Source organism: Mirounga leonina, unplaced genomic scaffold (assembly GCF_011800145.1).
Source record: "Mirounga leonina isolate KUSES-001 unplaced genomic scaffold, KU_Mleo_1.0 Mir_170, whole genome shotgun sequence".
NCBI lineage: Eukaryota > Metazoa > Chordata > Mammalia > Carnivora > Phocidae > Mirounga > Mirounga leonina.
In genome coordinates this window covers 8,770,638-8,795,371 of record NW_023270433.1, presented here as the reverse complement: position 1 = coordinate 8,795,371, position 24,734 = coordinate 8,770,638, and the positions used below count along the sequence as shown (strand labels likewise).

The 24,734-nt window shown below is 51.4% G+C and overlaps 1 protein-coding gene across 3 annotated transcripts in view; it reads left to right on the top strand.

The window, feature by feature from the left end:
* The window catches only part of MVB12B (multivesicular body subunit 12B), a 269,437-nt gene that overhangs the window by 233,963 nt on the left and 10,740 nt on the right, over window positions 1-24,734 (top strand). The window contains exons 8-10 of one of the 3 annotated variants that reach the window (XM_035015791.1): window positions 11,893-11,948; window positions 14,370-14,429; window positions 16,530-21,158. In XM_035015791.1, the coding sequence (XP_034871682.1) occupies window positions 11,893-11,948; window positions 14,370-14,429; window positions 16,530-16,625 (212 nt within the window). In that variant the 3' untranslated portion in view covers window positions 16,626-21,158. Of the gene's footprint in view, window positions 1-11,892; window positions 11,949-14,369; window positions 14,430-16,529; window positions 21,159-24,734 lie in introns of those variants that run through there. The other 2 variants (XM_035015794.1, XM_035015792.1) reach the window with 2 other exon arrangements.

The following is a 24,734-nucleotide window of genomic DNA, read 5'->3' as shown; positions in this document are numbered from 1 at the left end:
TGATTTTTATAACTCCATCATTCCTTCAATGTGAGTTGGCATTTTATTGTAAGGATGAGCTTCCCCTTATCCCCGGTTTGTGCATTTTGGTGTGGACTGGGGAGGGGGGTTCTAATTCGTTATTGTCATTATTTGGACGCTCAAATTGTTCCATAATAGCCAATGGGAGCCCCTTCGAGCTGGCTCCTGGGCCCTTCTGCCGAGTTCCCGTGATTCTTGGAGGTTGTCTTACTTTCTGGTGCAACAAGATGTCCCAGGCTTGTTCCTTCCCTGCCTCCCCCTCCATCAGCCATTTTTCTAAAGAGCCCCTGTGTCTTTCAGAGGAGAACGCTAGAACCCAAAACTCTGGGCACTAGGTGTGCTCATGGCTTCTGGGCTGTCAGCAGATAGAAATATACGTCCATTTGTGTGTGTCTTAACACACGTGCATGCATATAAACGCATGTGCATTTAAATATATACATACCTCTGTGTGTCAATGTATCTAGATCTACTTATTAAAGCCAAGCTCATAGCAACACCTCCGGTTGTGATCAGGCATCACAGAGCACATTTGAATCTTCTTCCCGTTGTTTGGCTGACTTCTCTTCCTCCACACAAGCATCAGATGTTAACATGGCTCAGAACCCTGAGCTGGGCCTGTCCTCTTTTCACCCCATGCTCTTCCCAGAACTTCGCATCTTCCCTTGTGCCTCAGTCACCAGCAGGCTGGATGCCCCAGATCCTCCCCTAACCGCCTCACTTCTGTATTTCCATCCTGGCAGTCCTTACCAACCAGTCTTGCATCTTGCTCATCATGTCCCAGCCATGTTGACCAGCATCTCCCCTGGGATGTCTCACAAGCCTCTCGAACCCAACACAGACAAAAGAGACCCCACCAGCTTACCCCACACGTCTCCCAGGTCTCCGGGCCCCCGTTCTCCCGATGGTTAAGCCAGAATCTCAGGGTCGCCCTTGTCTCGTCCCCCCGGAAAGTAGTGAAACTACCGCAGCCAGTTGCCAAGTCTCTTGGGTCCGCATCTGAATACCCTTCGATCTGTCCCCTCTTCTCCATTCTTACTGTCACAGACTGTCCTAGACGCTGCCACCAGCATCCCTCACCTGATCCACTGCCAGAACCTGCTCCCTGGTGGTCCTGCCCCCAGCCTCACTCCCTCTAATCCTTGCTTTTCTCCATAGCCAAGGAGCCATTCCTAAAATATAAACATGTCTCTCTCCAGCTCAAAAACCCTTCAGTGGCTTCCCAGGGACCTCATGGTAACCTGCAGGCCTCTTAAAATGGCGGTCAGGGCTCCTGATGAGCTGGCCATTGGTTGTCTCTCCACTCTTACTTCTGCTCGGCTATTAAAAAGACTGAGATACATCTGTAGCTACCAACAGGGGAACTCGGACAATTACTGAAAAAAAGCAAAGTGTAGAACAGTTGTGCGGTGATACTATGTTTATGAAAAGCACAGACACATACAAAACAAAATTCTGTATTTCTTCTGTATATGCAAACACGTCTGTATATGCATAGCAAGAGGCTGGGAGAACCCCAGGGACTGTGCATAGACCACATCCAGGGCTAGCCCTGAGGAGGGCTCTGCATTCAAGGGGCACTTTAACTTAGCTGTGCTATTGGAATTGTTTGTTTAGGAAGTATATTCCTTTATTGAGGGGGTAAAAAATACAACTTAAAAACATACAGGTCTTTGTCCTCTCACTGTGGGGCTCCGTCCCCATAAACCCATCATCGGTTGAAAATGCGGCTACTACCCCTACCCTACTGAGCATCATCACTCAGCCTAGCCTACCTTAGACGTGCTCAGAACCACATACAGTTGGGCAAAATCATCTAACAAAAGCCTATTTTATGCCAAAGTGTTGAATGTCTCTTGTAAAAAGTGAAAAACAGGACGGCTGTACGCGGACAGAATGGCCATCCGTGTATGTGCTGTGGGCGCTCGTGGTCCCCTGGCTGCCTGGGAGCTCCTGTCACCGCCCTGCACCGTGAGAAAGGATGGATTCGCTCATCGCTAGCTCGGGGAAGCATCAAAATTCAGAGTTTGAAGTATGGCTTCTACTGAATGCGTATCACCTTTGCACCATCGTGAAGTCGAGAACTCGTAAGTGGGACCATCCTGAGTCGGGACTGCCTGTGTGTGCAATGGTCTTGAGAAGACAAAGAAGGGCCTGTAAGGGGCGGGGAGGCACACCTTCCTGCCCATGCGGCGGGACCCCCCCAGCAGCCGTGGTATCTGTCACTCCGCCCGCCGCTCAGACCCTGCACAGCTAGAGGCCAGGCCTCCGGCCACGACCAGCTGTGGATTAAACTACTTGTTGAGACCACACCTGTGTTCTGGAGGAGTGTGGTCACTCCTAATAGCAGCAAACCTTCATTGGCCCCCTCAGTCTGCTTCTTGTACTACTTTTAGAGAGCCCCTCTTGTTCTCCAGCTGGCTCAGGGGTCTCTGTGTATGTGCTGCACTGGGGGACGGCAGGCGTGAACCCGTGGTCATTTCCCCGCAAGGCCTCAACAATCGCCTTTTCACTCACATGGAAAGGTGGCACTTAGTTGGATTTTATCTTTACTGTGGGCAAAATGCAACAGGTCTCTGCCCCAAGGCGCCAAATATTCATGAAGTTTTAGAAAGCATTTCTGCAGTGCAGGGAGAGTGTTCTTGTTCGTGGACCTGGAGTTTCTCGTGGCTGTGGGGTGTGGGCAGCCGTGCGTGGCCCTGCCTCTAGGGACGCCTACCCTCCCAGCTCCCACGGCTCAGACAGCAGCCTCCAGGCCCCCGAGGGGCAGCTCTGGAAGGAAGATGGGGGAGTACAGGGCCCTCAGTTTCCTCCCAGGATACGGGGGATGTGGAGACATGAAGTGGACCACACAGCTAAAGTGACACTTCCTGGCAGGTGCTCTGTATGGGGGACGGGGAGGCTTCCCCACTTAACAGAACCTCAGAGAATATTCATTTGTGGGGTGAAGCCACCTTTATTTTGAAGAGCATGGCATTTCTGGCTGACTGGCAAATTAACCTCCTGACACCCAAGGGCAGTTTTCTTCGCTTTGCTTTTGGGGCTCTTTTCCAGGGGATGCTAAGCAGGCTGGGCCCAGCATGGGTCTTGCTCCTACAGTTGAGCTTGACCCGTGACCCCAGAGGTGGCAGACACCAGGGAGGACCATGGTCAGGGGGACCCTCTGAGGTAGTCCTGGGCAGGCATTGCTTCCACACCTCCAGAAGCCTCTGGATGGGGACTCCCAGCCCATGGGTTACAGAATTTAATGTGGCTGCATTTCCGTTTAGATGTAAAAGCGGATCAAGCAACCAAAAGGTCTATCCTTGGAAGGGCATTCTCCCCAACTCGTGATGACGGTGAGAATGAGCAGGGAGTTGTTTTATCTCCTTTAAACGTCGCAGCAAGCGAGGCAGGATTATTACCTTCCTTCTACAGTTGAGGAAAGAGAGGCACCGAGAGATGAAACACTTCTAAGTCCAAGGTGGACCTGGCCTGAATCCGCGTCTGGAAAGCAGGGCCTGTCTGGCGGCTGTGGATCGCCCGTAACTAAACACGCGGAGTACCTGCTGCAGGTCGGGCCGTGCTCGGCCCTCTCTCCTCCACAGGCTCAGCCCCACAGCCGTGCTGCAGCTGTGGGTCTCCTCCTTTGACAGGTGCAAGTCTGACTCAGGCTGAGTGACCTGCCTGAGGCCCCACAGCCAGCAAGTGGCTGAGCCCGGCTCGGGGCTCACACGTATCTGACTGTGGCACCCACTCCCTGCTCCCCACGGTGCCGTGGGCCTCGGGAGGTCACTGTGGCTGATAAGTCCGTCCTTCTGGCTTTTGAGTAACCGGCAAAACAAACTACTTGGGGGATCTGGAAGGAAGTTGTTGGCCTAGTGTGGACTCAATTGGAATGTCACCGAGCAGACAATCTAGGAGGTACCTACACATATCTTCCAAGGAATGTTCCCCAAGTGAAATCACCAGGAAAGCAGAACAGGCTTGGTGTTTCGGTATGCGGATGAGTTTTGAGAAACGGCCTTGAGATCTTGAGGTGTTGGCATCTTTCCCATCACAAATTGTAAAGGACTTTTGAAGCTATGGGAAAGGAGAGAAGAAAGAGCCAGGTTGCTGGTCATTTACAAGGAAGTCGCCAGGGTTAAAGGCCTCCCCCGATTCCAGCTGCATTTGACTTTATCCTAAAAATGACGACCCATCGTTCACCACCATCCCTGCAAGTACTTCCGAGGGGCTGTGACTCCGGTTCCCGTAACACCGCCTGACAGCTGTAAGCAGATGACAGTTGAGATGCTGGTCATGGAGTCTCTTTCTCTTAATACTACTTTTTTTTTGCCACATGATTTTAAGACTCGTTATCAAGCATGTTGAAATTAACACATGCATTGATTGGGGTATTACCTCGTTGAGATGTCAGTGAGGGAAGGGGTCGAAAGCCCTGAGCAACTGTGGGTATCCCAAGGCAGTAGGGTGGCCCTGGGTCCGGAGCCCTTGGGAATGAGCGGTGGGTTCGAGTCGAGCCCGGGGAAATGCGAAAGTGTGCGTGTCGGGGGGAGAATCAAGGGATGGCTCTGAGGGGCCTGCCTTGGCAAGTACAGTTATAGTTCCCATGTGAAGGAAAGATACGGGAACTATAACAACCCTTTCCCGTTGCCAGGCAGAGTTCCTACAGAGTCCTAGCAGGACTGTCTGTGCAAGCAGGAGTCCAATTTTCTGTCCAAATAAATACAGCATGCAAATTGGACTCCTTCCCTGAGAACAGCAAAGGCAGGTATTTGGGTCAGTTGGGGGAAAAAAAGAAATCCCCCCTCCTCCTTTAAAATCAGGGGTGGTATTAATACAGTAGCAGATTAGAGCTTTATTTGTTTAAACCCTGCAGATTCTGTAAGCATTCACCATCCTCTTGACTTGTAGTGCTTGACTGTAAAAAGAACAGTTGAATGAGCTCATTGTTTCCTGGTTTTTTTCTTTAATGTATTTTACAAACACTCCGGTGACAGGCCTGACACGCTGATTTCTATGTACTCGCACTTCGGTTTGGGATTACAGCATTAATAACAGAGCTCCATGCATCATGCCATTTTTAAGCATGATCGTTATGATAAAGGGCATATACTTAATTACAGGCCTGCTTAATTACAGCTCTGTTGAAGCTCGTTTGTTTAGGAGAATGCTAATTGCACTGCGGAGCCCGCGGCACATCCTTGCTCTCATCTGCTGTGTGCTTCTCCGTGTCGTGGATCAGCGCTTTGTTAAAACTGCCACCAAGAACAAAATTAAAAAAAAAAAAAAAAAGGAATAATAATAAGAAAACAGTGTCCTGGTACTAAAAGGAAGGCTGTCTGGATGTGGCTTTAGGTCGGAGCAGACACCAGCATTTGCCAGCCGGTGGGCCTCCCCTCTCTTGGACTGTGGCCCCTGTCACCCTCATGCAGGCTCCTGAGAGCTGCGTCTTCTCCCCATTTCACAGACAGGGTAGCTGAGGCTCACGGTGGTGGGGCGGCCCGCTGGGCCACACGCTCATGCCCGCGGAGTTGGAGGGAAGGCCCAGGCTGTTGACATGCCAGGCCCGCCCTCCCACCCTATCCCTGCAGCACCTCCGCCACCACCAGCCCAACTCGGTGCTCGACTCCTGGCCCCGGCAAGCTACCTGACTGCTCTAAGCCTCGCCTTCCTCGAGGATAACTTGCAAGCTATCATGTTGAGGCTGAAGTTATTCCATGCACGTTCATGTTCACTACCTAGTATGCAGCCAGCAAATGTGGGTTTCCTGTCCTCCTCTCTTCTTTTGTAGAACTGGGCCTCGAGAGCAGGTCTGTTACCTCCAAGGTTTGGGGGCGGCCTTGTCTTGTCACACTGGGAGCCGAGGGGCCTGGAGAGGCGACTGCCGTGTGCCCCAGGGATGCTAGCGTTGCAGGCGCTGTCCCTGCTTCTGGGTCATGACCGCAGACTGGTCAGGCGGTGTCCATCTGGGATCCCCCAGGCTGACTGGGAGGGCAGGTTGGGAGATGAAAACGTACTCTCTGAGAGCAGGGACCCTTCGCTCATGACTCTCCGTCCAGCTCCCCCACTCATGTCCTACTGAGTAGACTGGGCAATAGACTGAAGGCTAGAGAGAGTGTCACAGTCTCTGAGCGCTGAAGAATAGTGAAGACAAAATACTGGCTTCGGCTAGGGGAGAAAGAAAGGAAGGAAGGAAACGTGGCTCCCCCATGAGAAGCCAGGATGGAGATGATTTATGAACACTCTTTCAGAACACATGAAAAATGTGTGCCATTGGTTTTAAGAATTAATGTTTGGCAAATCTCTAGATATTTTAAAATATGGAATGGCTGCCCAGATAAAGAGAGTAGAAATGGATGTTATGGAATTAGAAGGGGATTCAGCAGTCCCACGGATCAGCTCTCCACCCAAACACACAAAATCTCTCCTGAGCTCCCCCACACGTGGCCCCTGCCGGGACCCTGCTCAGCCAGCTCTGCTCATCCTCCCTTTTGTCTCGTCGAGAGAAGGAACCATGCCTCTAGCCCTCACCCTGTGGCAGCTCTAAGAATACGGGCAGACCTTTGATTACACTCACCTTCGAGTCTTATCTGGACCAGATCTCGAGGCACTTCCCCATGTTCTGGCGCTGGGTTCTAAGGTGCCGGGCGGGGGCTGATGGTGAACAAAAATGGACAGGAGGATGCCTTCCTGGAGCATCAGGCTTGATGGTTTCCTCCCCTCTCTTCGTGTGGTCTGGCTTCAGGTCCCCCACCATCCTGGGACTCCTTGTAGGCCACGTGGGAGGACCCTCTGACAAACTCAAGCCCAGAGCAGACCAAGATGGCGGCTCCTTCACATCACACCAGGATTGTAGCGCTGTTACTTACCTCGGCAGCCCTCCCGCCTCAAGTTAGTCGAATGGCATACTGATTCAGCTACAAGTCTTTTTCATACCTTCTGCTGTTATTCCACATGTCTTTCATTCTATCTAATACAATTGGTTTTTAAGACCTAAAGTACTAGCATTGACCTATAGTAAATCCCATCCTTAAATTTAGACCATGATCCCGATTTGGGGGGATCTTCATTGGATTTCTCCCAGTTATCCAGCTTATAGATTGTCCTCCCAGACTCCCCATCAGCCACATCTGAGATAGGCCTACTATGTATGTCTTCATTAAACTAATTGATAATGCCCTGGGTACCCTCCAGAGAGGTCAGTTGAGGTCAACATCAATCTATTAATCCGTTTCTTGAACATCTAGTCCAACCAGTTATGGATTCTCCTCCTCTTAACACTGTTCAGTCATATTTATCCAACTTGTCCACATGGGTAACATGAGAAATTTTGTCAAATGTTTTGCTAAAATCCTCATTCTTTCAGCCTACCATAATCTTTGATATACTAGATTTTTTAAACAAATGAAATTTGGCCAGCAGATTATCTGTTTAGCAAACTTTTATTGGCTCCCCTTTTAAGGGGCTCCATGCATGGGTGAGAGCATCCTGTTCTCTCGCCAGCTCCATTGGGAGCTATCAGCCCATAGGATCCTAGCGACTCACTTTCTTTTCTTCCAAGACTATTAAAGTCTGTTTTCTAAGAGAATATGAGAAGGATCTGACTGTGCTCATCTTCTGTCATGAACTTTAAGATACAGTGGAAATTTATCCCAAAGTTCCCATCAGCAGGCAGCTCCCTTTGGGGGTCAGACTGGGTCTGAGTGGTCCTCCCCACCATCTCCTCTGCTGCCAAGCCCATCAGGAGGGCACCCTGAAGACCACAGCTGTCTTTTCTCACACAGTCTTGGGGGTGCATCCTCCCTTTCTTCTCTCCAGAAGGGCTATCTTTGGTGTGGTGCCATAGGATGTCGCTCTGGTCTTCTGCCTTCAGCCTCCTCAAGAAGTTGCTCTGTGAAATTACCTTTGAGCTACCCAGGGACCAGAAGGCGTGCCCTCACCAAACACCTTCATTGTTCACATGGGGCATTGGCCCTTGGCCCTTGGCCCTTAGCCCCAACAAATCTCCACCATTCTCCAGGTCTGGGAGTGAGGATTTCACCTGGGGAATGAGGTGGTGGGGGGAGGGGCTGTAGGTGAACAGGAGGCGCCTCTGAATGAACCCCCCTTCTGGTGGCTCAGAAACTCTGTGGGGTGTGGCTGTGCATTGTCTCTACTCACTTTCTCTAGTCTGACTTAGGAGCTAAGAGGGGGCCTTTTGGAAATTGTGCATGTACACATATGTACACACATATGTATGTATATATATAATGTAAAAACATGTATTTATTACCTGTTCTATAAATATGCTTGATGTAAAGGTGCATTTTTATTTTATACACACACACACACACACACACACATAAAAATGCTATTGTTAGTATCCAAGTTTTACAAGTCCCTTTTCTGGGTCTTTTTCTCCTCAATTTTTATTTACAGACCTCCAGGTCCCAAGGATCAATCTGGGTAAACCTGCCTTTCCAAACCTCCCCCATCATAACCCATGGAGGCAGGAACACAACATTGCAGGAGGCTGGGCCACCACGGTCCAGAAAGCCAGTCTTCTTTTTCTAGATCTTCCTTTTTCAAAGACATGACCATCAGTTGGAAGGAGAGAGAAACACACGCTCTCGGGGGGATAGAGGGAAAGTACTGAGTGGTAGAGTGTTGCTCTAGAGGGGGGGGACATGCTATGGAACTGGGGAATGATGGTGGTTGCTCAACATTGTGAATAAACCAGATGCTGCCCAAGTGTTCACTCTAAAATAATTAGTTTTATATTATGTGAATTTCAGCTCAACAAAATTTACTAAGTTTTTACTAACGTGCAAAAAAAATTTTAAGGATCAATATACTCCTCCCTGCTTTAATCTCCCCAGTTCCTAGAGGCAATTCCCAGACTTCATCCAGAAACTCATGACTTTTGTCAGCAAGCTCACCAAACCCTCAGGGGGTTAGGTACATGCCCCAGGCCAGAGCCCCCATGCTCAGGCCAGTTCTGTGGGAGCAGCCACCCTCCTGCCCCTGTTCCCCTGAGCACCTCCGGGCCTGGCCCTGGGCCAGGGACATGGGAATGCAGCGGCTACTCATACGTGGACTGCCAGGAAGCCCACTGCCCCAGAGGAGATGTGGCCATGGCCGGGGACCTGGGCAGGGGGCGCCTCTGGGAAGGCTTGCTGCAGGAGAGGCACTGAGAGCAGACCTCAGAAGACCAGCCAGGTGTCGACATAAGGAGTATGAGGGGAAGGGGCCTCTTGTGAAGGGGTTGCAGGCCCTTATGTGCCGGTGAGGACCCCCCTTGGGAATCCTGCTGTGTAGGGCGCTGGTGTGGCTACCAGCCTTGGACCAGATGGAGCCACCTCTCTGCCTAGCTCCTGCTCTCGGTGCTCCCCGGGCCTCTGGTTTTCGGGGGTGATCAGGCCATGGAAGGTCACCCTACTTCCCCTTCAGGATATGAGTTCTCTAAACCCACCCTGACGTTCAGATGGAAGCACTGTTAGCAGCGAGGGGGAGTTCTTGACCTATCTCATCAGAAGCCCCCAGACACGAATAAGGTCTTTAAAACAGAAAGCCTAGTGAGTGAATGGTCAGGGGTGCCCAGGGTGGGGATGTGTGCTAAAGATGTGCTCGCCAAAAACTACTCACCAGGCATTTGGTCAGCCTGCTTCCCGAGTGCAGTCCATGGGGCATGTGAAGGGAGCTCCTCTCTGGGCGCTGCCGTCTGTCTAGCGGGTGGAAAGAAGCACAAGGAGGTGTGTATGTGTGTGTGCAGAGAGCGGACAGCACCGTGGCCCTGGCAGGTGACAGCCGTGGGCTTGTGGGACTTAAAGGAGAGGCAGAGTAGGTTGTGGCTTCCAGCCCTGAGCGTGGGATGGCCAGAAGCAGGGTGGCGCGTGGCCAGTGAGTGGGAAGGTGCAGGGAGGAGCGGGTTTGGGGAGAAGGTGGTGGTGGGTCTGACTGGACTGTTCTCGCACACACCCACTTCCTGGCCCGTAGGTCTGACCAAAAGGAGCTGGTGGAAGGGACGCCTGGAGACTTCAGGAGGACATGATAATGGTCCTCAAAACCTTGAAAGGTCCTGGTCTGGAAGAGGCAGATTTGTTCTCAGAAATTCCATTTATACCCAGTGGAAGGGCCAGAGGACTTGGAGTCCCTGCTTGCTACCTGTGTGCCCTCAGCAGTCCCCGATCTGTGAAATGACCGCAGGTGCTGAGTGGCACCTGCCCGCATGTGTCCGCCGACGAGAAGGGGCAGGGGGCCAGGGGCAGGCGTCCGAGTGCCGTGTGGGGTAGGCCTTGGCGCACAGCCGGAGTTGGGCAGATAATGGTAGTTGCCGGGAAGGGAGCATGGCCTCTTCTTGGATCTTGGGTGGGGCTCCGTCCTGTCCCTCTCTAGAAGGCATGTGGCCTTTCAAGGGTCGTCTGTTCAGGATGGGTTTTCCCAGCCATATGTGAGAAAGCACGCACATGTGCCCCAGTGTCACTCGTATGTCTGCATGTGTGACGTGCCGTAGATGACCGTGGGCGTCCTCCCCACCTCCTTTCTGGAGAAGTGTCACACTTCCTGGCCCTCAGCCGGTGCTCCCCCAGGCAGTCCCGGCAGCTTGCAGGGGCCCAAGATGGGAGAAGGCCCCCGACCGTGGCTGTCTCCGTCTGAGCTTGGGCCTGGACCTTGGGCAGTAGCCTTCCGAAGAAAGGAGGCTTCCAGGGCGGCAGCTGGGTCCAGCTGTGCTGTTTCCTTTTCTTCAGACCTACCAGAGGAGGCTTCATTTTTCCTTCCCTGAAATACATTCTGAACATAGCTTAAAATGAGCCATTGGGCTCAGCTTGCTGATCAGGGAGGATTTGTCCCAGACTTCTCTTTCTCTTATTTTTTCCCTGCCTGCCTTCTTTCTGTTTCTGCGACTCTTCTTTCTTAGGACTGAAAGAAATTGCCGCTTGGGTACCAGAGAAAACCCATCTTCGATGTTGGGGGAAGTAGACAACATGACTTCCCGGGGAGCCCCCTCACCAGGCCTTCCCCGTGTCTTCCTAAAGCCAAATGGGCCAGAAGACCAATTCCCTCCGGGCTGTGGGAAAGGAACTGCACCACTGACCCTGTGTTTTCGTTTGCTAGGGGCCCATTCCCATCTTTCTCTGGTGTCCCATTTCGAGCAGCCTGGCGCCTCGAGTCAGCCGCGAAGCCCGGGACTAGGAGACGGAGAGGGAACCATGGTGGCCATGCTGTGGCCCACCCACCTGCTCTGTGTCCAATGCTGCACGTACCTCCAGCTCACACACACCCCTGCTCACAGGCCCTGCCATCCTCCTTGTTTGTTTGTTTTTTAAAGGTTTTTATTTATTTGAGAGAGAGAGACAGCGACAGAGATAGTGAGAGCAGGAACAGGGAGGACAAGCAGGGAGCCCGACGTGGGGCTCGATCCCAGGACCTCCGATACTGACTGAGCCACCCAGGCGCCCCTGCCTGCCATCCTCCTTTTAAAACGTACCTTAAGCTCACCGAAACCCACAGCCAGGATTCAAACCCGGTCTTTCTGACTCCAGAGTCACTCCTCCAACCTAGACCTTTCCTGTGGGCCCAGCAGCCTGCGGTATGACGTCATTCTCAGCGGAGAGAATGTCTCCCGAATATGCTCCCTGCTCACCTCACAGAGCACAGCTTTGTCCCCTCCCCGCCTGCATGCCCCTCTGTCCTGCCGCCAGCCCCTCAGGAGCTGCCACCACCTACAGGTCAGAGACCAGACTCTGAGGGTGGGCTCTGGCCCTTTCTCTGCCCCCACAGCTCGGTCTGTACTTCTGTGGGGTGCTCAGGTGTGTGTCCTGGGTGCAGGGGCGGAGCCTTGTGTCTCAGTCACTGAACACCGCTGGTGCCTCCAATGCCATTTTCTCTTTTTCTCTTCTCTTACAGCAATGGATGGTGTGCCTTTCATGATTTCAGAGAAGTTTTCTTGCGTTCCAGAAAGTGTAAGTGTTCTGCATGATGGCCCTTCGGTTCGGCCACCCCCAGCCTGTGTTCCCTCTGCTCAGCCCGCAGGCCCCTGCCCTCCTGTCGTCCCGAGGACAGGGCTTCCTCTCTGGGCCCCTCCAGCTAACGCTGCACACAGTAGGTGCTCGAGGAGCGACAGGAGAGTAGGGATGAGGCATGGGGAGGGAGCAAGACAGACTCCCAATTCCGCCATAACAGCGCCTTTTTCTTTCAAATGTGATGGCAAATAGGGCTGAACTTCACTAGTTGTGAATGTTCTTGGTTCCCAAGTTCAAGTTAATAATTTTTGTTCTTTTTTATTTAACCATGACAACATCTTGCAGAAAGAAGGCTGCCTCATTTTTTCATTATAACCTGGATTCTGTGATAACCACACTCTCTGCTCCGAATTGGAGGGAGGCCTCCGAATGGCAGGGCTGGTCGGCCAGTGTGCGTGCCCACAGCTGTGGTCGCCCGCTCGCTACAGGCCCACAGGGACCCCACGACACACAGCAGCCGGCCGGGGCCCCTGAGCTACCTGTGATGACGGAGGGGCTGTGTGAGCTGGCTGGGCCTGCAGCCCAGAACCCAGACCATGAGGGGTGCCCACCATACGCAGCCTTGTGGGCTGTGGGCTGTGGGCTGGCGCTGCAGACCCCACCTGGCACTCCAGGGACCCTCTCTCGGATGATACCTGCCCCCCAGGTGGGAGCCCCCCACCCGACCCCACTCCCCCAGGTGGTGCTGGTCCATGCCGGCTCCATAGCCTTGTTTCTGGGTGTTTTTTATCCTTTTCGCAGAAGTTTGTTTTGAGTAGCTAACAACCGTGAGGGCCCCAGTTTGGGCACCAGCTAAGGAATCCTTCAATGTATTTCTTGGATCCAGCTTAAAACCACCCGGCTTGCGATTTGACCTGCCCTGTAGTTTCCATTTTCATGAAATATAATAGGCCTCCTCTGAACCCTTCTGGTAAGCAGCTTAATCTTGAAAAATGCTCGTGACGTGACATGCGGAGCATGAGTAACTTCAGCCGCCGCCACTTGGCCGCGTTGCCATGGCGACGCTGGCGCCTCTCCCGCCCGCTCCCTCGGAGAGGCTCTTCTGTCCTGCGCACCAGCTCCAGTCGGGAAAGTTTAGTGGGGCAGTTAGAGCCTAACGATGCAACAGCTGGACCTCTGCTGATCGCGGGCAAGCAGCCCCGTTCTCGTCACTCGGGCTGGCAGCAGGAGAGAGCCAAACTGTTTTGTGGCTACCGGCAGAGCAGCCCCGGGAGCTGAGTGCCTCATTCGGTGGCCCTGTCCCAAGATCGCCCTCGTAAATGGGCCGCTGCCCAGCGCTGCCGACTTCAGCAAGTGCTCGAGGCGGGCAGCTCGGGCCAAGCCGGGTGCTGGGCACCTCCGAGTGCTCCTCGTTCCCCCTCCGGCAGCCCAGCCAGGAGAACCCAGCCACGCTGCTCTGAGCGGGAGAGGAAGTGATGCGGCGATTTAACCCACAGCTGCCCTGTTTTGAACCCAGGTCCGTGGACTCGGGAGCTGGCCTTTCTACCGCACCTGCAGGAAATCCCCGCAGGCTCGGCTCGGGCTCTAGCTCTGCGCTGACCTCTGGGCTGTGGTTCAGAAGCATGAGGGCCTGGGGTTTTTATCCAGGACCCCGGTTTCACCTGTTCGTCCTCGGGTGCCAGTTGCTGGCCCCTCTTGGGAATACAGAACGCTGACAGGCTCAGAGCAGGGGCCTGCAGGACAGGGTGCCCGCTGCCCTCTTACCTCTCACCGTGCATCCAGCCCCGGCCTCTCTGCGCCTCCAGCTGACTTGTTGCCTCGTGTACTTGACTTCTCCTGCTGGCTGGGGGAAAGCCAGCATTTTCAGAGCAGGCTCCCATCGTCATGAAATAATAGAAACCCCCATTAAAATGCAGTGATACCATTTTTCACCACCATTGAGTTCTCAAATGATCATTGATGGGCAGGTTTTTTTCCTTCACCTTGCATCTTCAAAGACCTAGAATTCCCTCCCGCGGTTCCTTAGACCCATTCCACCACACGGATGCCACGGTCAAGGCAGCTGTGGCCAAGCCTCGTGCCCCTCCGTCCCCCCAGCTGCAGAAGGAGCAAACGGCTTCTGGCCTGGGCAGGGAGAAAGGAGAGGTGGAAGTCATCAGTGACTGCCCCTGTCCCTCAGGAGGGCTGGGACCCTCCCGGGTGTTGCCGACAGATGACTCAGCAGGGGTCGGCCAGGTTTTCTGGAATGTTTGCTCGTGTAATCACTACAGATTTGCAGTGGTGGGTTTCCTGTTGAAAGAGGGTAGAGAAAATGCTAGATCACATAGGGAGGTTTGAGGTGTCACAATTGTTAAGCATAAAAGCAAATGTGAAACAGCATTTTCCAGCCGTTTAAAAGGATGACTTGATCTGTATTTGCAGATGCAGCCCTTTGATCTCTTGGGAATCACCATCAAATCTCTGGCAGAAATTGAAAAAGAGGTAAGCAAGCTGCCCAGAGTGGGGGCAGGTGGGGCCTGGGCCTGCTTGCTCCCCACAGGGTCTCCATCCCAGGAACGGGGAGGCCGTAGGTGTGGGGTGGTGCCCCTCTGAGGAAAACACTTCCATGTCCCTCAGATTTATTCCTTAGAAAAAGAAACTCACTTTGAATGTGTTTACTGCTCAAGTCAGTTATGACCAGCACCTCCTTGTGTTCTCTGAAAGGTGTGTTCTCAGGTTTTAAAATGCCCCCAGTTTTAAGAGGTGGGGGTTGGGGGATGGGCACGGAGTCTCCTTTCTCTCCTCGGGCTCTAGTATTTGCCACCAGTATGGGTTTGGGGACGTGTCCAAGGAGCCTCTTTGCGATTTAGAGCCAGCATCAGGATCCGTTCCGTTGTGCCCGATGAGCCAGACCCCATTTGGCAGCCTGGCTCCACATAGTTTGGGTGTTTGCCTAAAAAAACAGAAAGAAATCCAAGCCTGGAGTACTTGTGACAACTCTGAGAGCTGAGATATTGGGATGAAACCGGAGGTCAGGCCCGCCCATGTCTTCCCTGTTTTCCTAAGACAGCATTAGAGTGTGTGTGTGTCGTCTTGCACGTGTAGACGACTGTTAAGCAGTCACATGCTTGCGACCAGCTCTCCTCTGAGAGGAACATTTGTCTCAAAGATGGAAATGGTAGAACCATTTCAATATTCTCAGTTCCTCTGGGTTTTCTCCTGTATACCTAGCTAGCAGAAGCAGGTCGCATTATGGAAAGATGGCTGAAATCAAGGAAAATTGATTCAATGTAGTACAACAAATTTCTAAACCTGTCATAGCAAAAACAAGAGAAAAAAGTCCGCCTTTGTCTTTGATTTTCAGTAAATCATAAAAACCAACCTGATTGTCATCTATAGGTTTCGTGGGGGTGGGGGGAGCAGTAAACTTGGGGGAAAGAATGGCGACTCCATTAGAGATCCCTGTGCACATGGAGCTCGGTGTCAGCCCTTCTCAGAAGCAAGGCACTCATAGATGGTTCTACAAACTGCCTTCAAGTGGGGTCCCGAGTCCTGTGGCCCCAGTGAGTGTGCAGAAGGCCTTTGAGGGTGGCTTACTCTGGCTGCAGGGTAAAGCAGGGGCATGGCCTCTGACCCCTTTAGGAGGGACAAGGTCATACAGACAGATGTCCAACCCAGCTCCACGCTGACTGGGGGCAAGTCGTCCCCCCTCTGTTTAAAGCCAGGATAACAGGAGAACGTATCTCCTAGGGTTTTCAGGAACACCACGTGAATATGTGTAAACACAGGTGCCCGGCCCCGTGGGTTGGAGGCTGTGAGGTGGCATGTGCTGGATCAGGAAGGCAGCCGTCTGGATGTCGTGCTTTCCCTTGCCCACAGTCGTCCCTGTTTTATTTTAGCACCTGCTACGTGCTCGCCTTCAACTGGGGCTCTCCCTGCATTTCCACTGGTTCCCGCTGCTGACCAAGTGGGTGTCATTCCTCATCTCATCTCTTGGGGCAGAAATTGAGACTCTAGAGGTGAAAGGTCTTGCCCAAGACAAGACTGAGACCCAGTGGTCACACTCCAAACCCTGCCCCTTATGACTTAAAGCCTGTGGCTCCATGTCCCTCAAAGGGGCTGATGGAGACAACAGTGCTGGGGAGGTGGGTCCACCTGACGTGGGCTGGGCCTTTGAGTTACCAGATGGGACAGATAGGTGAGGCCTGTGTAGGGCTTGGTGCAGGCTGCAGAAGCCACCAGAAACCTGAATTATCATGCTGAGGACTAAAATGCCACCTAAACACCCGTTTCATTAGAATGTGTTGTCTTGCTGTCCAGCACTCTGAGCCTGGAGGGGTGCAGAGGCGTTCTGGACTTGGCCACCCCAGGCTTGGGTCTCAGTAGCACCACTTAACTGCTCGGAACCTCTGTCTTCTCTTCTGTAAAATGGGAGAGTAATGAAAGTACTGCCTGCACAGCACTTACGGGGTCTGAGACAGTCGTGTGAAGGACCCAGGACAGGGTCTAGCCTCGGCCACCACGGTCATGCTCGCTGTTACTATCGCGAGCAAGCACAAATCCGGCCCAGGTGTCCACACCTCGCTTTATTTCTTGTTCCAGAAATGGGCTAAAAACACACGTCTGTGTTCTCTGTGGAAGGAAATTAAAGTGGAGTTAAAAAGCAGGGAAACGGGGAAGGTTAGAAACATTAAGTAGGGCGGAAAACCATCATCGATACCACCACAGTCAAGAATGCCGCGGTTTTTCATTTAATCTGAGGATTTAGAAGGTACTGGCCCCGGCTATCCGCGTGCATTTCATGGTGATTAGTATGTTGATACCACGCTCCGGTGAACGAGCTCCTGCTTCGGCAACAATGGCAGAGAATTTTCTCCATAAATAAACATGAACTTCCTCCTTTCTGCCGCTGAACTCAGCATTGCTCATGGAGGCAGAGGCTGAGGAGGAGCCGGGCCCACCACCCCCCGGCCCCGGCTCTCGGCTCCTGAGTAGCTGGGTGTCCCTTTGGTCGGGATGATTTTGCTCCTTTCCATCCCCAGCAAGTCTGGCTGCCCCTGGAGGCAGTGGGGGGGATCTTGGCGGAGGACTTTGCTTGGCTCACTGTGTATTATTTTGTCGTATTTTACACTGTTAAGCCAAACCCCTTCCCCACAAAAAGGAGACTGCCTCTGGGTTCAGGGGCAGACACACGACCAGAACCGCGTCTCTCTGCCCATCCTGAGCGCCTCCCCGAGCTCTCGGATTCCTGAGCAGCCGGGAGACGCCAGCGTCCACGGAGGCTGCTTTGTGCTGGCAGGTGCTTCTCTCCTTTCCACCACCAGCCCCCGCCCCCTGTGTGGAGAAGTGGTGTTGATTGGACTTCCAGCAGAGCCCTGGGCTCGCGTGGTCCCCGCCGTGAAGGAAGCTGAAGATGCAGCCCCTGATGGCAGCACGTTGTTCTGTCTGTCCAGAACTGGGGTGGGCTTGCTTTCCTGCCAACTTTACTTACCATGCTCTGCCTGGGGGGTGATTCGGAATTTAAGCCCGTGCCCCGTTGCCACCATTTGGCCACAGGGACAGTTCGCTCCATGAACGAACCCCGTGACCCTGCCAACCTTGACTTTGGTTGTTGGGGACCAGAGGGAACACCCCAACTGCCAGGGCAAGCAGGGACCCGCGGTGCCCCCCAGCCTGCCACAGCCAAGAATTGCCCGAGTAAAGATGGAGACCAGGTGTCACCCCAGATGTGGGTGGGCAGTGCACCTCCAGCCCCGCAAAGTTAGCTGAGCTTCAGGGAGCATGTGATGCGGGGCCCTGCCAGCAGGAAGACAAGACAAGGCTTGCTGGCCGTGTGGACCAGAGCCACCTGTCACACTGGAGGGCACATCCCGGGTGTTCGCAGGGACGTTTACGGACCATGTAGACAGTGGAGGCAATGGGGTAGGGTGGAGAGGACACAGTTTGAGTCTGGATGCTGGGGTAGCACGCCAACTCTGCCGCGTAGGATCGACCCTGGGCAGGTCCCCTGGCTCCCCCCCCACCACGGGCCTCATGGCCCCAGCCCGTGTGCCTCACTCGTCCCACAGCTGCTGCTCCTGACTTCATCGCGAGTTCCCCGGAAGCCGTGGCATGTAGCACTGGCTTGAGTTTCTTGAAAGACCCCCAAAGGAAGGTCATGTTGTAAGGTTGTGATTAAAAATCCCTCTACCTGCCGTCGAGCAGATATACAGGGGGTGGGGGGGGGGATTCTTGACAAACATGAAACCTCTCACAACTAAGAAATACTCTCAGGTGTGGGTGTTGAAAATGAACAAAGCTGTGGCTAATAAATTCCCCCGTGAATGCGGTCACTCTCCTGGCGCCAGGTGGGGATGGCAGCCTCCTTCCTGCCCAGCCTGCCCTCCAGCAGCCGTATTCCCTGCCGTCCGCGTCCGTGCCCAGCTTGGAGCAGGGCCTCTGCCGTGCACATTAGTCCGAGGCATGAGAAAGTGAGTTTCGGCTCATCTCCCCTCAGCCACGGGAGGTGACCAGTGGCAGCGATGGGGAGGCTTTCTGGCCCCGCCCCTCCCCCACGGGGCTGGGCAGCAGGAGGGTGATGGTGACACCCGGGAGGGTTGGTGGCCCCGTGAAACCCTTATTGTCCGCCTCACGGCCCAAACAAAAGCTTCTGTCTGTTCAGGAGTCAGGAAAAGTGTGATTTTGCAGCCGACCCCTGTGATGAAGCGTCTGCTCTGGGAGTGAGAAGATGGGCATATAAATATTCTCTGTCTCTGCCGCTCTTTATTTCCCTTGTAAGCGGTTGCTCCATTTCTCCATCTGATGGATTCCCCGTCACAGCCAGGGTGGGAGCACCCCAGCTCTGCAGCCCAGGCTGCAGCTTCTAAAATCGTGCCAGTGTCTCCGTTCCCTTTACCATGCCTGTTTATCCTGCCTCCCCGCCCACCGCCCCACCTGCCCTGGGGCCCGGCCACCGCCAGTCTCGCCTTGCCTGCAGACCCTCCATCCCTGTCTCAAGGAATAATAGCCAAGAGACAGCGGCCTTGATTGTAGATTTCACGCTGCACACGTAACAACCTGCAGGCCTTTTAAAAATAGGAGCCAACAATGCCTACGATGAAGCGGCATCCGGCATCCGCAGTGCCTTCCAGCTCGGTGCAGAGCCATCTCCCCACCTGCTGCCGACCTCCCACGGAAAACCACAATGCTCGCCCTCCCTTCTGTGGGTGCCACGCTGAAAATTCAGCCTGGCGAGGGAAGCGTCCTTAGCCCACCATGCTTCCTGGTAGGGCACACAGCCTCCATTTTCACTCGACTTTAAAGCTGAAAGACACGGGAGAGTCTAATTAGTAAAGGGACGATCTAATATTAATCACTCCCTTAAAATTGACAAGGGAGGCAGTTCATTTAACCACTTAATTGCTACAGGTTTTTATGGGCTGCTGTGTGCAGACGTATTTAATGAAGAAGTTATAAATCTAAGGGAGCTTAAAATTTTAATTTTATACCTAAATATTTTCCTTGTTCTCATGTTTGTAGTCAATCCTCAAGAGTGTAGTCACGTGGAATGTTCTTTAAATGAACATATTTGCTAACTGGCGTGATTTCAGTTTTTAAAACATTGGTTCCAGCAATTAGGCATTTTTCTCAGTTCCCAAATGACTAGAGAAATTCGTCTTGATTATAATTGCTCTTAGCCACGCATATCTAATTTGTGTCTTTTTAAGTGTTAATTAGTAAACAGTTTGAGCTGACATCTTTATGTGTTTGTGTGTTGAAAAATGGGGCTTATTGCTTATTTAGCTTGGGGCCGATTCCACTAGCATTTACGTCACGACATTGAGGTGAAATTAATGGAAACACATTTGGCAGTGCAAGGTAAAAAAAAAAAATTTCGAATTCAACTTTTGGACATCCACTTTGCACGGGCTTCTTTGGCCCCCTTCAAATAGATGAGATGAGAGTAGACTTGGGAACTGCGTATGCGGGAAGAAAGTGAGGCAGAAGATTTTTGTATCAGTAATGAAATGGCAGAGTCCCAATTTTTATAAAAGCAAAATGTTCATGTCCCAGCACAATTGTTCATTCTTTCTACTTTTGGAAAGCTTTCATTGTGCTTATTAACGTTAAAGAATTTTGTGGAGGGAGAGGTCGCAAAATTTGCAGTCCCTTTGCACCATCTAGTGGTCAGGTCTTAAACTGCAACGGGAAAGCAGCAGCCGCGTTCTCTCTGCCTGGATTTAACGTTTCCACCACCCAGAACCCTTTTTCTGGATTTTTCAGTAAGGATGCTGATCTGTTTTGGAAAAGAAACCTGCCTAATTTATTTATTAAGTAAAAGTCCATTAAATAAATAGACGTGAACCTGTTCTGCTCCCCTTTTTTAAATTGCTCGAAGGCACCGAGCTGCCGCCCAAACCCTTACACACACAGTTAGATCATTCCCGCCCAAAACAAAGAAACCTAATGAATTAGTTTAACGGATGGCCCTTCTGAAGGCACACAAGACGTGTTAGGCTTCTCTTGAAATATGGGAAGTAGCTTGGGGACCACCACTGCATAGACTCTTCGGGAGTGTGACCACACCGTAGGAACCAGCTTTGTGCCACAGGATTACTTCCGTCCCCATAAATTATAGCAGATCTCTTGGGCAGTTTATCATCTGAAGCAGCTACCCTGCCAGTCAGAATCAGTCGTTTACTATTTAGTGTTTTCCCCTTGAGTTCAAAGGTTGTGCGTGTTTATAAAACTGCAAACATCACAGAAACATGTAAAGTAAAAGGTGCACACACACACACGCGTTACGTGGGCTCACACAGGACACAGCCTCACCTTGCTCTTCACTTCCACAACCTTCCCTATCATTTCACACAGACCTGCCTTGTTCTTTTTAATGACTACATGTGGTTCCCTTTTATGATTATGCCATAATTTATTTAAGCAATCCACTATTGATTGACTTTTGAGTTGTTTCTAATTATTCGCTATTACACGGCTGCAGTATATTTCCTTGTACATGTGTCTTTGCTCCCCTGGGTCTTTCTTTAGGAGAATATATATTATTTTGCCTTCCAAAAAGGGAGTGCACATTCAGAGCCCCCCACCCCATAGTATATGAGGGGGGTACCTGTTTCCCACATTCTCACTAAGGCTGAGCATCACCAGCATCTGAAGGTGAACATTCAAATGGTTATCAGCCACTTGTATTTATTTTGCAAATCTTTTCTGTTTGTACCCTTTGCCTTATTTTTTGTTGGCTTATTTCATTTTTTTCCATTTGTTTTTAAGAATTCTTTATGCTTTTTTTTTCAGATTTTATTTATTTATTTGAGAGAGAAGGAACAGTGGGGAGAGCCAGAGGGAAAGGGAGAGAGAGAAGCAGACTCCCTGCTGAGCAGGAAGCCGGAATGTGGGACTCGATCCCAGAACCCAGAGATCATGACCTGAGCCAAGGCAGACGCTTAAACGACTGAGCCAACCGGGTGCCCCTTCTTTATGCTCTTTATAACAACTTTCTCCCTGTCACATTCTCAGACACATCTTTAACCAGTGGCTTTTCTTGTTAATGATGTGTTCTGCTATACAATAGTTTTAATTTTTTCATGGGCTCTTTTGTCTTTGTTTTAACATTTTATTTGGGGCTTTGTGTTATAGAAGATTATAAGAATAATCAGTCCTGTTTTTTCCATTCTTTCACATTCTAATATATTAAAATACTAAATTCTTGGGGTGCCTGGGTGGTTCGGTCATTAAGCGTCTGCCTTTGGCTCAGGTCATGGTCCTGGGGTCCTGAGATCGAGCCCCGCATCGGGCTCCCTGCTCGGTGGGAAGCCTCCTTCTCCCTCTCCCACTCCCCCTGCTTGTGTTCCCTCTCACTGTGTCTGTCTCTGTCAAATAAATAAAATCTTTTAAAAAAATAAAACACTAAATTCTTTTCAACTACTAAATCCATCTGAAATTTATTAGAAGAATTAGAACCAGCCTTATTTTCTCCCATGGCATTAGCCAGTTTTTTTAACACTGATTAGAATACTTTCTTCAGTGAATTTTTTTATTTTATTTATTTATTTGACAGAGAGACATAGCGAGAGCAGGAACACAAGCAGGGGGAGTGGGAGAGGGAGAAACAGGCTTCCTACCGAGCAGGGAGCCCGATGCGGGGCTCGATCCCAGGACCCTGGGATCATGACCTGAGCCGAAGGCAGACACTTAATGACTGAGCCACCCAGGAGCCCCTCTTCAGTGAATTTTAAATGCTGTCTTTATCATATTATTCTATTATGTAAGTGGATCAATGGACATTTCTCTTAACTCTGTTCTTCTCTTTTTATATTATTGCCACACTGTTTTGAATCTTATAGTTCTATGATAAGCTTTAATATATGATAGAGTTCTCCCTTTATAACCCCTCAATTTTTCTAATTATACTCACGTGATTATTCTTCCAGCTTCATTAGAGAACCTCCTGGTGGGGGGAGGGGTTTCCAGAAATTGTTCTAAGTGTTTATTGTAACTGCACTGACTATATAGATCAACAGAGGAGTGATGTTAGAGGAGTGATTTTAGATGAAGAGTCCCCACCCCGAGGCTGGTCTCTGTCACCACGCAGAGCAGAACTGATGACCCCACACGCTGCTTCTCAGGTTCTCGGTGTTTGATGTTTTTGTGGCTCTTGTGAATGGCTCTTTTCTGACGTTGTATTTCCCAACATTTCTATATCAAGAACCTGTGGGCTTCTCACTGACAACTTTGACTGTTTCTGATGGGTGTTCAGTTGCTTTCCTCTGGGGTCCCTGGCAGGCAGTTCTGCTGCCAGCAGACCCCGACGGGGCCTCCTTCCAATGTCTGCACCTCACCTGCCGTCTTCAGGCCACCGCGCCACCTCGGCTCACCTGTGCGTTAATAGAGGTTTCTCATTTCAACGTTAACCCATAATGCCGTGTTTGGGCTTGTTACATATAGACACGTCTCTCTCTCTTTTTTTTTTTTTAATCCTGCTAAGGAATTAGCCATCTATTTCTACTTTTCTGTTTTTTATCAGGAATGGATGGTGGCTTTTGATAAATGTCTTTTAATCATCTATTGAGATGATCATGTATTTTCTCCATGGGCATATTAATATGCTGGATTATATTAATAGAGTTCCTAATTCTGAGAGTCTCTGAGCCCGCCACCCCCCACCACCCCTGGGGTTCTGCCAGCGGCAGCATCCCCAGCAGCAGCCCCCACTCAGCCCGCTCCCATGGGGGCCCTGGGCATTCATCACAGAGATGAGAAAAGCAAGCTGAGCAGGTGGCAAGGAAGCTGCGGCAGAGGTAATGTTTGGAAATCTTTATGGTAGCATCACCTGCCCGGTTGCCCTCGTGAGCTGTGCACGCGCTCATGCAGCCCCAAGTCAAGATGACGAGGTGGTCTTGTGCAAGTCCCTTCACGAAAGGATTTTTCTCTCTTCATGTTTTGGGAACTCTGATTCCCCCAGGTTTTAAAGTAATATTCCCCCACACACACCAAAACTGAACTCTGAGAAGGTTGCCTGTCATGCAGGTAAAAAGCATGAAGACGAGAGAAAGCATAGGGAGAGCGCTTTCCCAGAGTGACCACGTCCCTCATCTTCCAGTGCTGGAAAGTGGTGGTGTTTTAAATATTTCCTACAAATAGCCTAGGGCAGGGGAAGTACACCTATCCATTTTTTTAAGGTAATACCCAGATGAGCTCCGAAGTGCTGATCCAATGAGAGGAAAGCCCCACGGCTGCTTGCGGACATAGAAATGGTGTTTTCAGCAGCAAAGGCACCATCCGCGGCCATGCCCACAGCAGAGCAAGCAGGCTGGACACACAGGTGCCCGCCAGGCCACTGGCCCTGCAGTGAGCGAGGGGCCGGGGACAAGCAAGACACCTCTGTGTCCTCACTGACCACACGGCAGTCGTCAGTCCCACCACGAAATCGGCTTTTCCCCCATTTCCCTTAAAATCGCCCAACCTTCTCAGTCTCTTTCACTCTCCTACTTTTGGTAGTCATGGGTGCAAGGAATAGTTCACTTTCTTGCTTACTTTGTCCCCACCACCCCACACACTCACTTTTAAAATACAGTCACAGTGATAACATGGCAGTTGGCACTGCTCAGTTGGGCAGTTTCTAGGGAGTGGTGGGAGTGTGGCAAACTGGAAAGTACATGCCTCTCTAAAGGAAGCAGCCTCTAGTTGCAGGAATGAACATCCAGAATTGCCACAGCCCCGTTTTTTTCTAGTAAAAGCTGGAGAATGTTGGCATTTTATGCAGTCTCTCAACTTTTCAATGTTTATTTTAAAACACCCCACAGGCCAACAGCGTATGAACTTCCAGCTTGCACATGGTGTGTGTGTGTGGAGATACAAACACAAATCACATTGACTCATAATCTTCCATTCACAGGGGTGATGTGGACAAGCACTGGGCTTTGGACTTTACATGCATGAGTTAAATACCACAAGATAGGACCAATCCCACCATCATGCTCAGAGGGCTTGGAGAAGTCAGAAAACCCAGGGCTGGACCAACTGCTGCTTCCACAAAAGACTGAAAATCAGAATAACCTGCCATCTGCCTCAGAACGTAGCCCTAAGCTAGCTGCTTTCTCTCCTTTGCACTGAGCTGTGCCCAGAGACTGATCTGTCCCTTCATTCACCCATCCTGCACCATCCATACATCCATCCACCCACCCATCCATCCATCCATCCATCCATCCACCCACCCATCCATCCATCCATCCATCCACCTATCCATCCGTCCGTCCATCCTTCCATCCATCCACCCACCCACCTATCCATCCACCCACCCACCTATCCATC